This window comes from Triticum aestivum, chromosome 2B (genome assembly GCF_018294505.1).
Source record: "Triticum aestivum cultivar Chinese Spring chromosome 2B, IWGSC CS RefSeq v2.1, whole genome shotgun sequence".
Classification (NCBI taxonomy): Eukaryota; Viridiplantae; Streptophyta; class Magnoliopsida; order Poales; family Poaceae; genus Triticum; species Triticum aestivum.
The window spans coordinates 360,468,925-360,483,137 of NC_057798.1; the positions used below are offsets into that span (position 1 = coordinate 360,468,925).

Consider the following 14,213-nt stretch of genomic DNA (forward strand, 5'->3'; position numbering starts at 1 on the left):
TAAACAATCAAATTACACCTTTAATAGTAGAGATTTTGGAATGTCAAGAGTATGGTTTACCCAAGAAAATCAAATTAGATATCTCGCTTCGCAGTACACGCGTTGCATATTTCATAAGCACCCAAAAATTGTGGTCGATCAAACGAACAACTCAACCCGAACCCCATTTGCCAGGAACCGAGATGAGATGGAATGAGGAGATTTGATCTCATCTTCATTTCCTATCCCTATGTGCTTGCAACCACTGTCAGCAGGAACCCACTGATTCCTACTCTACCTTCTAATTTAGGCAGGTCTCCCTTGTCCACAAATATAAAACTTCAATTATCCGCATATGCCTTGAACCTTTTGTATTCCTTAGTTGAATGTCCAAGTCAGTAAAATACATGTTGTAGTTCCTCTAAATAAAATTTTGAATGTGAGTGACTGTAGTTACAGAAATATTGATAAGTAATAGAGGAAATTACAGTATGTTGTCCTTGAGATCAATACTGGCCATATAAATAAACCTATGGACTGTAAAAATTAAACAGTGGTACATACCGACAATAACTCTTTAGTCCATGCGAGAGTCTGAGTGCAACTTCATGTTAGTAGCTGTCAAGAGTTGCATGTACATTTCACACAAAGGGGACATGCTATAGATGACACATGCCACTCGTTTGTACATTTCTGGAAAACATAAACAAAAGATTTCGTCACACCTTTTCATAAACAAAAAGCAAATCACAAACTGGGAGATTGAATAATGTATAATTTCCAAAATATTTTCAGCATCTGCACTCAGAATTGCATTTTATTAAGTGCACATACTGATAGTTGTGCTTCTAAAGTTGTTTAAGCAAGAATCATCTAGGATAAGATATGTTGCTAGTAATTTTGCTTAAAGAGCGGTACTCAAGCCGAGATTGGACTTCCAACTAACATGGAGCATTATTGCATAGCCTCATACCTTCTTTGCTTCCTCTCACATGAAGACTACTTTGCTGCACATATCTGTCGCACATTTACAGGAAAAAAAGGCATGGGTTCTAGCACATATATGTATGGAAGATAGAAGGGAAGATGCATGTACATCAGAATAGAGATAAGAGAAACAACCTTAAATGTATTCAGAGATAGCAGTTGTTTCTCCCTGTTTCTGAATTAAATAATGGAGAAGTGACAGGGTGTGTTCAGTTTGACACGAGGATGCTCTGTCATTCTTGCTTTCTCCTTACTACATCGGAGAGCTGCTATCTATTTCTGAAGCAAATAATGTGGACGCATCAGGGTCTTCTGAGATTGACGCATCTCTTCCAAAGCACATACTGGGACACGCCGGGGTGCGAACACGACTCCTGACTCCAAGCTGTAGCAGCTCGACGTCATGGTTGGTCCTCGGACCACAGATGGAGATCTTCGTCAGGGCTGTTGTGGCTCTGTTTTTCTTCTCCCAGGAGATCGCTAGGTTGAACTCATGCACATCAGATGCAACACACGCATTGCTATTTATAGGGCTAATAACTACAGAAACAACTTCATCAGTTTCAACTCGATAGGTAGTAGACAATGCTTTTTACTGAAGAAACAAAACCAGTGATAGTGATAAATTCTCGTCCATGTAGAGTGCCTGCAACTGAACAAATAAAAACCAGCAACAGTGAGAAATTTACATCCATTGATGGTGCATTCAGCCACTCTCATCCACATTAACTTGAGCATACATTAACTTCATGTCTGCTATCTTGGCATAAATTAACGTGTGAAAATCTTAACAAGTGTCAGATTGGAATTGAGCTGCATCCATATTATCTTTAAAAAACAATAGAATGTGCATTAAGATGTTACTGATTATTACCGCCAAACAAAAGAGGATGCTGACCTTGCACTGCGACTGAAACACAGAAAACTGAGTGCCACCTTGGGGTTCAGGTTCTTTCCTGTTTAGTCCTGAACGCCGAATGCATGTATTTTCACTGCATTACAAAGTAACAAATTTAGGCTGTTTCCTGTGAGTTCAGAACCAGATCATACGGGTGCTCCCTGTGAGTTCAAAACCAGATCATATATGCTAGTAGTATGCTACTGATCTCGGGAGATAGCTGAAACCTGACACAGGCGTTCTCCTCCTCCGGACTTGGTGTTCAGCCAATAGAATAATTTGAGCGCAGATCTGAAAAAATGGTGAAGGAATGGTCCAAACCTGAGAAAGGTTGGTGGGTTGTGAGGTCGGACGTGATAGCAGCGGCAGGGCTCTAGGAGATCGTGGAGGAGAGGATGGCGACGTGGGGACGCCGAGGAGAGGTCGGCGTCGGCTAGGTCCTGAGCTCGGAGGCGGCAGGGCTCGGAGGAGATCGGGGTGGAGGAAGGACGGCGACGTGAGGGCGCCGAGGAGGTGGAGGCGATGTGAAGACCCTGATGTCGTCGGGATCGTGTGCAGGGCTCTTACCTTCCTCGGTGGAACATGGCGGAGGAAGCGATTCTGGACAAGGTGGGGGATTGGTCTTCCGCGGCGACGGCGGCCACCTCGAGCCCCTTCCGCCATAGCCGCGCAACCGCAGATCCGGGAGCAGCTTCATTGACGTGGAGCTCCGCCACCTAACTTGACGATCTGCAAGCGGATCCGACATTGGGGAGAAGGGTGGGGGTGGTGGAGGTGGCTGAGCGAGAGGTAGGGGAAGGCGGGGGGCGGTGGTCAACGCGGATGGAGGACGACGAGTGAAGCGGGGCGGCTGCCTCGACCAGGATGGAGGGCGGCGAGGATGGAGGGCAGCGAAGGGAGACGTAGGGCGGCCACGAAGGTAGGTCTCGCTCGAGAACAGGACTCGTCGCTGGTTAATCGTCGTAGGTTTTTTTTGTCGCAGGTTAATCTTCGTACGTCTATTGAGGGTCGCATGTGGATAGGTGCGGGTTCGGGCCTTAGGAGGAGGTTTTTTCGGTTTTTGATGTTTTAGGAAGAGGTGGGAGGAGGTACCAAAAAAACCGTGGGAGGTGGGACTATAAAATTTTCGGTATAGCGACGAGAAAATGCATCAGCAATAACATTTTCTTTTCCCTTCTTGTGTTTAATGACGTAAGGGAAAGTCTCGATGAATTCAACCCATTTAGCATGTCTACGATTCAGTTTAGCTTGACTTTTAATATGTTTCAAAGATTCATGATCAGAATGTATAACAAATTCTTTGGGCCATAAATAATGTTGCCATGTTTCTAAAGTCCAAACAAGAGCATATAATTCTTTATCATAAGTAGAATAATTCAGACTAGGCCCACTCAATTTTTCAGAAAAATATGCAACAGGTTTGCCATCTTGTAATAACACACCTCCTAATCCAATTCCACTAGCATCACATTCAAGCTCAAAAGTCTTATTAAAATCAGGAAGTCGGAGTAAAGGAGCATGTGTCAACTTATCTTTCAATACCGTGAAGGCTTCTTCCTGTGCGGTACCCCAAAGAAAAGGCACATCTTTCTTTGTAAGCTCATTGAGAGGTGCAGCAATGGTGCTGAAATCTCTCACAAAACGCCTATAGAATCCAGCGAGGCCAAGAAAACTCCTCACTTGTGTGACCGTTTTGGGCTGCGGCCAACTCTCAATAGCTTCAATCTTGGCTTTATCAACTTCAATTCCCTGTGGAGTAACAACATAGCCAAGAAAAGATACTCGGTCGGTGCAAAAGGTGCACTTCCCAAGGTTACCAAACAAACGTGCATCATGTAGAGCAATAAAAACAGCACGTAAATGTTCCAAATGTTCTTCCAAAGATCTGCTATAAATCAATATGTCATCAAAGTAAACTACCACAAATCGTCCAATGAAAGCACGTAAAACTTCGTTCATTAATCTCATGAAAGTACTAGGTGCATTAGTTAACCCAAAAGGCATGACTAACCACTCATATAATCAAAACTTAGTTTTAAATGCTGTTTTCCATTCATCTCCCAATTTCATACGAATTTGATGGTATCCACTATGCAAATCAACTTTGGAGAAAATTGTAGAGCCACTCAATTCATCAAGCATATCATCTAGCCTAGGAATAGGATGCCGATAACAAATAGTAATATTATTAATGCCTCTACAATCAACACACATACGTGATGTACCATCCTTTTTCGGCACTAGAATAATAGGAACAGCACAAGGACTAAGGGATTCGCGTATATAACCTTTGTCGAGGAGCTCTTGTATTTGACGCATAATCTCCTTCGTCTCCTCTGGATTGGTACGGTATGGCGCATGGTTTGGCAGTGAAGCACCGGGAATTAAGTCAATCTGATGCTCAATCCCTCGAATAGGCGGTAATCCCGATGGCACTAGAAATCACCTGACAAATATGCATATATGCAATATTTTTGGTCATATCCAAGGTAGTCATGTCCTCATCACATTCTCTCGCATAATGACCTCCTCCCTTACAACGACGACAAATAATATCACTTGTGTGCCCTGTTGATGCCCTGGAAGAAGAAGAACTCTGTGCAGGCCCGGCAGGTGCGCTCTTGGCGGATAATGGTGGTTGTTCCTGTTTTCTTGTATCACGGCTGTAGGAGGCACCTGATTGAGGTGCTGGTGCAGTTGAAGTAGAAGATGCACGCGGTGTCCATGATGAAGGTCGGCCTGCAGAAAAGTTAGTTCGCGCCAATGCTTGTCGATCCTGCACTTCACGTTCAGCTTTACAAGCAAGATGGAATAAACGAGTGATATTAGTATACTCCTTATAGTCTAGAATGGTCTGAATCTCTCTATTTAATCCACCCAGAAAACGTGCAAGCATAGCTTCATTCTCCTCAACAATACCACATCGAATCATGCCAGTTTGTAATTCTTGATAATATTCTTCTACAGAATTTTTTCCTTGTCTTAAACGCTGCAATTTTTGAAGCAATTCACGTTGATAATATGGTGGAACCCAACGCGTACGCATAGCAGTTTTCAAAGCAGCCCAAGTAGTTGGAATAGGATATAATCTACAATGTTCAGACCACCAGACACATGCAAAACTAGTGAAAGCACAAACAGCAGCAGCAACCCGTCTCTCCTCGGGATATTGTAAACATGTAAAACGTTGTTCAGTTTCTAACTCCCAAGTAAAATATATATCAGGAACATATCTACCCTCAAATGGTGGAATATTCAATTTCAGTTTAGGAATATGGACATCATCTCGTACCTGAGGTGGTGGTGCAGGCCTACCATTACGAATATATACCTGAGGTCGACCTGCTGGTGGTGGTGCTGGTGGTTGCACGTAGTTCTGATTTTGAGCAACCTCATCCTCGTAATCTCCCACATAATCATCCTCCTCCGCATCAGCAGCAGGAGCCACAGAAGTATCAACAGCAGCACCAACAGTTTGGCCAAACGCAAGAGGAACACGGCTCGCTCGGCGGAGGTCTATTTCGCGACGTGGAGGTAGTCGTTGTTGTTGTTGTTGGAGAGGTGCGTTAGGTGCAGCGGGTGGTGGTGGTGGAAGACGCGCGAGCAATTCATTAAACTTGTTATCGAGCATTGTTTCGAACGTGTTCTCCATGCCATCTATCTTCTCCATGGCCTCTTCAAATCTGTTTAGCACGTCTTGCACCTGTCCACTCATCATTTGCTGAAATTTATCATGCAAATCCTTATTCGTCATGTTCTCCCAGTCAGTCTCGTCGGCTTGTGATCCTGGCATGGTTAGCAGCAATAGAAACACACAAGAATATGATCCTACAGACTACTAACAAGAGGTGGTGGTGGGTGTCACAAATCCGTCAAGCAAATCTCAAATTCTTACCAGTTCTTACCCAGCAGCAGGCGGTGATCGGCAACCGTTGTAGTCAAAAACTCTCAAAGCTTGGATAGAGCGATTACCAGGGAGAGTCAAACGCACGACGTAGATGTATGTGGAGCTGGGAAGGCTTATAATATGGTAGCAAAAAGGGTCAGCAATAATCAATTCAGAGATGCAAAGTTGAATAAACGCTCAACGACGGTACTGTGCTGGTCCTAGGCTAGACTGTGCTAGAGACGCGAGCCTAGAACACCAACAAAATCACGGCGCGGCATGTAAACAAGGGAAAAGCACACTCTGGAATTTTTTTTCGCTCTTTTTTTTGCGAAAAATCACTATAATGGCGAGTGTCTCAAAACTCTTCCTAGCTCAAACTGACAGGATGGGCACGAAATTTTTTCGACCAATTTTTTTTCGACTGCCCGGACCCAAAAACTGGAAACGGGTCAAAAAAACTTTCTATAATGGCACCTGTCTCAAAACACTCAAAAACACCTAAAAATAGGATAGCCAGAAATTTTTTCAAAAAATGCGTTTTTGAAAAATTTTGGGCCTAAACGGAGCGTGGTTTCCGGACTCTTTTTTTTTCCGAAACCTACTCCGGCAAGGAAACACGAATCGGAATCTAGATGGATCTCGAAAACAAACCTAATATGACAAGAACTCGGATTGGTGGTGGATATATGGTGGTAGATGGCAGCGGTGGTGGTATATGACAGCTGTGGTGGTATATGGATACGGATTCGAAGCGGTGGCGGATAAGCGGTGGTGGTAGATGGCAGGGGTGATGATGATGGTGCGGCGGCGGCGTGACAACTTATGACCAGAACTCGAAACTCTAAAAGACTAGACTCTAAGACCAGCAACTAGACACGACGATGCAACCGCAAATTCAACAAAGCAAAACCCTAAAAAGATTATGCAAAGGCTCAGATTGGTTCGGATATGATGAACTAACCCTAATTTTTTTTGTGGCTTTTTCGTGGACTATAGGTATGAAGAACAGACTCGATCTAAACTACGAAAAACTGTAAAATCTCACCGAGCAACCTGGAAATCTGATACCACTTGATAGAGGCAAAGGTGTCCCGTCTTTCGATGAGATGATGGATATCGCTTTGGTGGCAGTCGACTTTGACGATCTGACTATGAACGTGCGAGGACGCCGCGCCTTAGCAATCGCTAAACCAACTCCGAGAGGTTATTGACCACGCCGGAGCACGATCAACCTGACCACGAGGGTCTGTTTCCTGCGAGCAAACGAAGAACAAGCAAGAAACTGAGATTGCAATCTGGATATTGCGAATATAAGATGAAAGCTTTATTGATCAAGGTGGGGTTCTGTGACGCCTTTGTCTGGTCGTTGAACACAAACGAAGTACGCGAAGTTCCAGCTATGGCGAACTTTTAATCTAAACAAAACCCCCAAAGTCTAAACGATGCCCTAAGGGTTGTATATATGGAGGAAGAGGGGGGAATTTCGTGGCCCTTGGTGGAGGGGTCCGAAATCAACCCTATCTCTTGTTTCCCCACACATACGGACTCTAAAAATAGCCTATACTTATGTATTTCGAAATTACATGGGCCTGGCCCAATAATAAGGTGACGCAGCACCTAAAATAGCCTCGGGATGAAATTTATGAAGTGGCGTCTTGTATATTTCGTCCAAGGCTTCATGCACCCATTATGGTGGCTTCAAAGTCCTGAAATCATCACTTGTAACTCCGTTCTTGTTCCCCTTGCGCATGCCATCATCTCCATGCTTGTTCTTGCTCCAATGTTCATCCTTCTCCAAGCTAGGCCCTTCATTTGTAAGTAAAACAAATGTATCCAATTTAGGCAGCATCATATTCTCATGAACATTAGAATCATTACCAAGAAACGAAAGTACCTGGTAATTTAGTTGGCGTGCATGAGCTCTAGTAATTGGTCCAGTATGTATAGCAGCAGGGGCTGTGGGTGCAACAATTGTATTGATGTCCTCATCAGAAGTTGCAGGTCTGATGTAAGCAAGCAAGTTTGTTCTTATATGTTCCTAAAAAAGAATGTGATGTGACAGAATAAAGTACAGTCAATGCACAGTACTCATATGTACAACTGTATAAATTATTCTGCTTTTACATGATGAGCCATTCTTCTGAGAAATTACTCCTATAAGCATACGTCTTTGTACAGTTTTAGTGTGGTGTTGACAATAAGCCAGGTAACGGGAACATGTAGCACATGGATTTTGTCTGGTGTTGACAACAAGCCAGGTAATTTTAGTACCATTCCTGTAGGAATGAAAAGACATCCATTTCTATTTTTCTGTTTTTACAGCACATAATATTACATTCATGGATGAACCAATCTAGGGAAATCCAATTGCCTCTTTGGTTCCTTTCTACTTTTGCTTAGATTTTCAGTAGTTCGGAAAGCAAGTAGTATGATGGTCAACACCGCCTCTTCGACATAATGTCACCATGTAGTGCTTTATACTGGTTTGTTCCTCAATTATAGCATTAGGTGTCATCTCTTATAGGTCTTCACAAGCTCTCTCAGAAAGGCAAGGTATAACTTTAATTTTCTTTGGTGTTCGCCAGTGCGGTCATAGCGCAACACAAATCCAACATGGAGAAGTATGTTTTTCTTCACATACCTTGTGGGGTAAAATTGGGTTGTCTTCCTATCAAATGTTGGTTCTTGCCGTCCTTGGGGTTCTGATTTCAAATATTTCCCCCCTTCCATTCCAGCTGTTCAAGTGACATATATCATGCTCGTGCGAGCCTACATGGTCACATGATGGAAGCAATTTATAGCTAGTAAAATTTGCTCTTGTTGTTTCAAAATTACACTTATTCATACTGAATATAGAGTGTTGTGATTGTGGTAAGAAGTACTCCCTCCGTCCCAAAATAAGCGTCTTAGTACAACTTTGTACTGAGGTTAGTACAAAGTTGAGACACTTATTTTGAGACGGAGGGAGTATGATTCTGCTAACTCATGTATTGGTAGGTGTATGTTAGTGAAGGTGGTGTTGAATTTGCAAAGGTGCAAAAACAAGAACAAGGAGGCGTATGGCTAATGCTCGCACTCACTGGTTTTCACTCCATACTTGGGTATGTTCTGCTTATGGATAGTGGATCGATCCAAAGACTTGATGATAGATTCTACCATTGTTTGCTTGATTAGTATTTTCTTAGTACAGAGCAAAAGAATGTTGTTTTTTGGTCACCTACAATAAAATTTCTTCCTTTAACCTACATATCATTTATTATTCTTCTCTCTGAAACACGAAAAATGCAAAGTAGAAGATAAACACATGATATACCCTACTAATTATCCTTTATCAATCAACATGCTGGTACAAAATGTTAAAATGGGTTTCTATTTGTCTATCATTATTTTTCTGTTTCAAAAGTGTTGATTTCATCGATTTCTTGCTTATATGTATACTGATCGCAGATTTGCTGAAATTTCAGCTTTGCAAAACCCATGATCCAATCTAGTGCTGCCCTTGTCCTTCCAAATAGATAAATACAAGTGATTCAGATGGCTATTGTAGATGCTTCTTGTCAACATTAGATGATGATTTGGTAAGCGACTATTTTGAAAAATATTTTCTCGGTGTAACATGTATACTACACAGTAGTCTTGTTTTTGAACTGGCTCACGGGTGTATTTCATATGTGTGCTGGCCGCATGAAGTTGCAAGTTTATTTTATCTGAGTTGCAAGTTTCTTCTTCTTACAAAGGGAAATATCAAGCATTCTTACCAAAGCCTTTGCAAAATAGTCTTGTATGGGACTAAACAAAGATTCATGGTACACCGGTTATTGTGTTCTTTTAGTTGGGTTCATATAGCTTGAAAAAATAATTTATTTAAATATGTCACACATTTTTTCACTGATTATGGATTTTATGAATAAGTCGCCCAAGAAAAAAAGTGTAGGTATATGATTGGTAATTATAAATATTCCCCTCTACTTGAATCGGGTAGCTATGTTGTTCCATGAACAATTTGAATTTTAAAGTTTTCACAGTGTTCGAGTAAGTACATATATTAATCGGGAGGTGCATTGCACGTGCAAGCTTACTAGTAAGATGCAAATGAATAATTGGGAAAGTCATTTTATTCCCTCTCTTTTGAATATTCATTATAACAGCAAAAGATTCAAATCCTAGTCAAAATTAACTAACAACAAGCAACACAAACAAGTTTTAATTACTCCTATTTAAATTACTCCCTCTATTCCCTTATACAAGGCCACAAACTCAAATTACAGGTATCTAGGTAAAATTTAATGACTACTTTGCAAGCCGACTTTTCTTCTTGCTATCTGGGATCATTAATACGTCTGCATGCATGCAAGGAACAAGAAGGAAATAGCACAGCATCATTATGACTACATGCATGAAGTACTCCCTCCGTTTATTTTTAGTCTGCATATAAAATTTGGTCAAAGTCAAACTTTATAAAGTTTGACTAAATTTATAGAAAAAATATTATTAACATCTACAATACTAAAGTTATATGTTATGAAAATTAATTTCATCATGCATCTAATATTATTAATTTCATAGTGTGGAAGTTGATATCTTTTCTTACAAAGCTAGTCAAAATTTACAAAGTTTGACTTTGACCAAATCTTATATGCAAACTAAAAAGAAACGGAAGGAGTATTAAACAAGTTACTAGTACGAGAAAACATCATTGAATTTTACCTCGATTACTAACATTCCAAAATTTAGAATTTTAGGATGTTACATGGGGTCAAATCCGGCTAAACTTTTGCAAAAGTGTCAAAACACGAAAATCGGCCACACGGCCCAATTAAGTATTGGGACCCAAGTGAGCAGATCATGAGAACATGCATCACCAATGACGTGGAGCCAAACCTCACATTGATCTTGTTTGCCACTTGTGGCAATCCATAGTTCTTGCTTTTGTGTTTTTACCAAGTTTTATTTTTAGTTTTACTTCGTTTGGACTCTAATTTCCATTTCAATTTGAATATTTTGACTTGAAAACACTAAAAAACTAAATTTTGTTGAAATGTGTGCATCTGAAGTAGTAATTAGAAACTTGATACATTAAAGAAATAGTTAAGGAAAAAGTATAGGCATTTAGGTTTAAGGAGAAGGAACATTTATGGGAAGCCTAGAAATGTCTTCAGCATCTATAGGCAGTTTGTGGTTTGTACAAATTTACAGCATATATTGAGGATTCTCGTGTACAAATTCACAGCACATATGCTCCTTCTCGTGAAGGTAAAATCAAGAAAATAGCAGCTAAAAAGAATTCAATACAGGTTAACAAACAAAATTTTGTCAGGAATTCAAACAATTTGGAGCCCAATTTTTGTTTTTCCTACAGAGCTCCTTCAAACTCAGAACTTCACAGGCATCTGGATGAGGAAGCATCTTAAATGCACACTGAATTTGGGGGGTCAGCTCAAACAATTTGGAGCGCTATTTCTTTTGCTGATTTATACCATCATCGCCATAACCAAATATAAGTCATAGGGACAAACACAATGATGTCAAATGGAACATGCAACAGCGACAGAGCAAAAAATCAAAATTGTAATATTGCAAAGAGAAATATATTATCAGCTCTTGATGATTTACGCTAAAGGCAGCAGCTGCCTGATAAACAAAGGTTCAGAGGTCCAAATTGACGATATCTGCTAGGCTCACACTTGAAACTTCGAACAATAGGAAGCCCGAGAATAAAGTATAAATGAAACCGAGGACCAAAATGCCCAACACAAGTGTTTGCATCATGAAACATTCTCATCTAGTGAGACTTGACGTACTCCTGCACGATGTTAAGGCCCTCGGATTCTTCACCGTAGTCCTGGTAAATCAAAGAAATCAGTCAAACGTCAAGTTCTGTCTACTTGAAAAGAAACCTGTCCTTTGGTCATATCAGTATATAGTAGATTTGTCACCTTCACAACAACGCAAGAGCAGCCCACAACCTTCCTTGCCTTGCCCTCAGAGTCAATCTTGCAAAGCTGCGGAGGAAAGCATGTTAATATCAACACATCAATACTTCCACGACAAACGTGAAGAATAACTACAACAAAAAAGCTAAAACAACTTACAAGACAAGCATAGGGAAACAAAAGAATTTTAATATCAAGAGAAAGTGCATTCTCCGGCAATAGTGAAGCATTGCTAAGTCCAAAGATGAATGTGGAATACATGCTGCAATTAAGTACAATAAGATGGAACATTACAAATTGGCATTAGAAAACTCACCCCTGCCCACTCTCCAAGAGTTTTAGCACTTGGCACAGTAACCAGGTGAACATTGTGCTCAGCGCATAGTGCCTTAACGAGCTTCACGTAATCAGGCTGGTCACAATCCTCAGCCAGCACACAAAGCTGAGCAGCATGCTTCTCAATGGACTTGGCAGCCTCACGGAGCCCCTTCACAAGGCCATCATGAGCACTTGACTTCTTCATGACAAGCTGTAGAGCAGTCATCAAGTCCATTGGCTCACCAAGAACCGGGGTAGGTGCCTCTGCTGGGGCAACAACTGGTGCTGGGGCTTCTTCCCTGCAAAGTATGATAACTCATGGCATGAATAGCACGATACGAGAACAGCAAGCATAAAGAACAGAGGTTACACACTCTAACCAGCAGTTTAAAAATCTGTGTTTACCACCGCAATTCAAGCTGTTAGTTTTCTATATGTTCATAGCTACTCTTTAGTTTGGGCAATCAGGTACCAGCATGTTACATTAACCTACATGTTATACGAGATTTTTTTTTCTTTTGCAGGGGATACGAGATTAAACAATCAAGTACCACAACTATCTTGCACCGTAGGTAGATCACAATAGACATCGTTCAAAAGTGTAAAATCACAAGGAGGGCACACTATTGAAAGCCGCTGTAATTTGCAAGCAGAGTAAAACAGCTATTATTATTTTTGAAATTTCAACTAGTATCTTATAATATTTAATAATCATGAACGCAACTGGTACTAAACAATCTGCTTCCCAACTACTTGCAGAATAAAATCATTCTAAAGATAATACCCAAATGCCCAACAAATAACACATGTGTATCAGTGTTAATTGGGGAAGACCAACCAACGACAAAATAAACAATTGCGCCCCTGGATGTTAAGAGCACAAACCAACACTGAGATTTCATAAGTAGCCCAAAAGCACTCGCTAGTTACAAACAAGATAACAACACGTATCGGATTTAATATATGCAGCACACCACTGCAATCAAGACTACAGAGACGAGCAGTGCCAAGGTTTCTTTCGGCGGGAGAACTTACGCCATCTCGTGCGCTCCAAAGGCCACCGAGGTAGCTGCGAGAGAGGGAGATCTGGAGCCTGGAGCAACAAAGCGAAATGATAGCAGCGATTAGCGAGGTTAAATGCAAGGAAGAAAAGGAAGAAGTACGGTGAGGACACAGCGCCGCCACCTTGGGACCTTGGAGAGCGGCGGCGGTAGGGTTTTCGCGAGTAGGGCACGGCTGGGAGAACGTGTAAGTTATATAGCTCTTTGGAGACGGGCCGGGGACAAAGCTTCTGTTGGGCTCAGAAAGCCCTACAAGGTATCTTAACTGTAACCAGCCCATGAAAAAACGCACGACCGGGCCGATACAAAGGAAAATCCTATTCGCCGCTCTCTGCGGCGAATTTCGAGGGATCGCACAGAGAGCGGCCGCGAGCGACCGACATGGGCCGGCCCACTTACAAATAGTGCGTGTAACCGGTTTTGGGAACCTTTCCCTGAACCGTTTTTTTTTCAGTATCATTTTTTTCTGGTTCTTTTCGGCTTTCTATTTTTTTTCTTTTTTCTTTTCTTTTTCTTTTTTTTTTAGTTTTTGTTTCTTTTCTTGATGTTTTTTTCAAAATTTCACAACTTTGCAAAATTTGTTCGCAAATTTAAGAAAAATGTTCGTTTTCATTTTTTGTTCATGAGTTTCAATAAATGTTTCTGATGCAAAGCATCCTTCGGTCATCCCCATGGATCTACCGTTGTCTCACCAAACATCAAGAGGACCCATGACAAGAGCAAGAGCTAGAGCTCTCGAGACCGAGGTGACTTCTCTCCTTAGTGATATCTCATATAATCCTCACGAGACATGGCTACTACCTAAGTTCGGAATGTTGTGCATGATTAGGTACCAAGAGGACCCTCCCGAGGATGCACATGAAGATGGTCAAGCCACCAAGTCCACGAAAGAAGAGAACCAACGGAAGAAGGCAAGAACAGCTTCCAGGCACCGGACATCCGGCCCCTGGAGATCTACATGGCCAGGAGTCTGCAGCAGAAGCTACAGGGCCTGGACATCCGCCCCCGTCCTGGAAATCCGGCCTCCTGACCGGACATCCGGACACGCCGTCCAGGGAGCACAGAAGGCTGCCCCGATAGCCCGGACATCCGACCGTCACCCCAAACATCTGGCCCCTCCTGAAGCCCCGGACATCCGGCCCCGTCCA

General features: G+C 41.8%; 1 protein-coding gene and 1 long non-coding RNA gene across 2 annotated transcripts; both read right to left on the minus strand.

Moving 5' to 3' along the window:
* Positions 1 to 1,146: 1,146 nt before the first annotated feature.
* Positions 1,147 to 2,525, minus strand: LOC123041237 (uncharacterized). The gene is made up of 3 exons (XR_006418434.1): positions 2,432 to 2,525; positions 1,865 to 1,958; positions 1,147 to 1,618 (listed from the first exon to the last, which is right to left on the minus strand). It is a non-coding gene; the product is annotated as an uncharacterized lncRNA (long non-coding RNA).
* An 8,778-nt stretch (positions 2,526 to 11,303) lies between these two features.
* Positions 11,304 to 13,294, minus strand: LOC123044932 (40S ribosomal protein S12). The gene is made up of 5 exons (XM_044467809.1): positions 13,190 to 13,294; positions 13,040 to 13,097; positions 12,003 to 12,303; positions 11,690 to 11,755; positions 11,304 to 11,595 (listed from the first exon to the last, which is right to left on the minus strand). Exons 2-5 carry the CDS (start codon positions 13,042 to 13,044, stop codon positions 11,536 to 11,538), a joined length of 432 nt encoding a protein of 143 aa, XP_044323744.1. The 5' UTR covers positions 13,045 to 13,097; positions 13,190 to 13,294; the 3' UTR covers positions 11,304 to 11,535.
* Between the last annotated feature and the right edge of the window lie 919 nt (positions 13,295 to 14,213).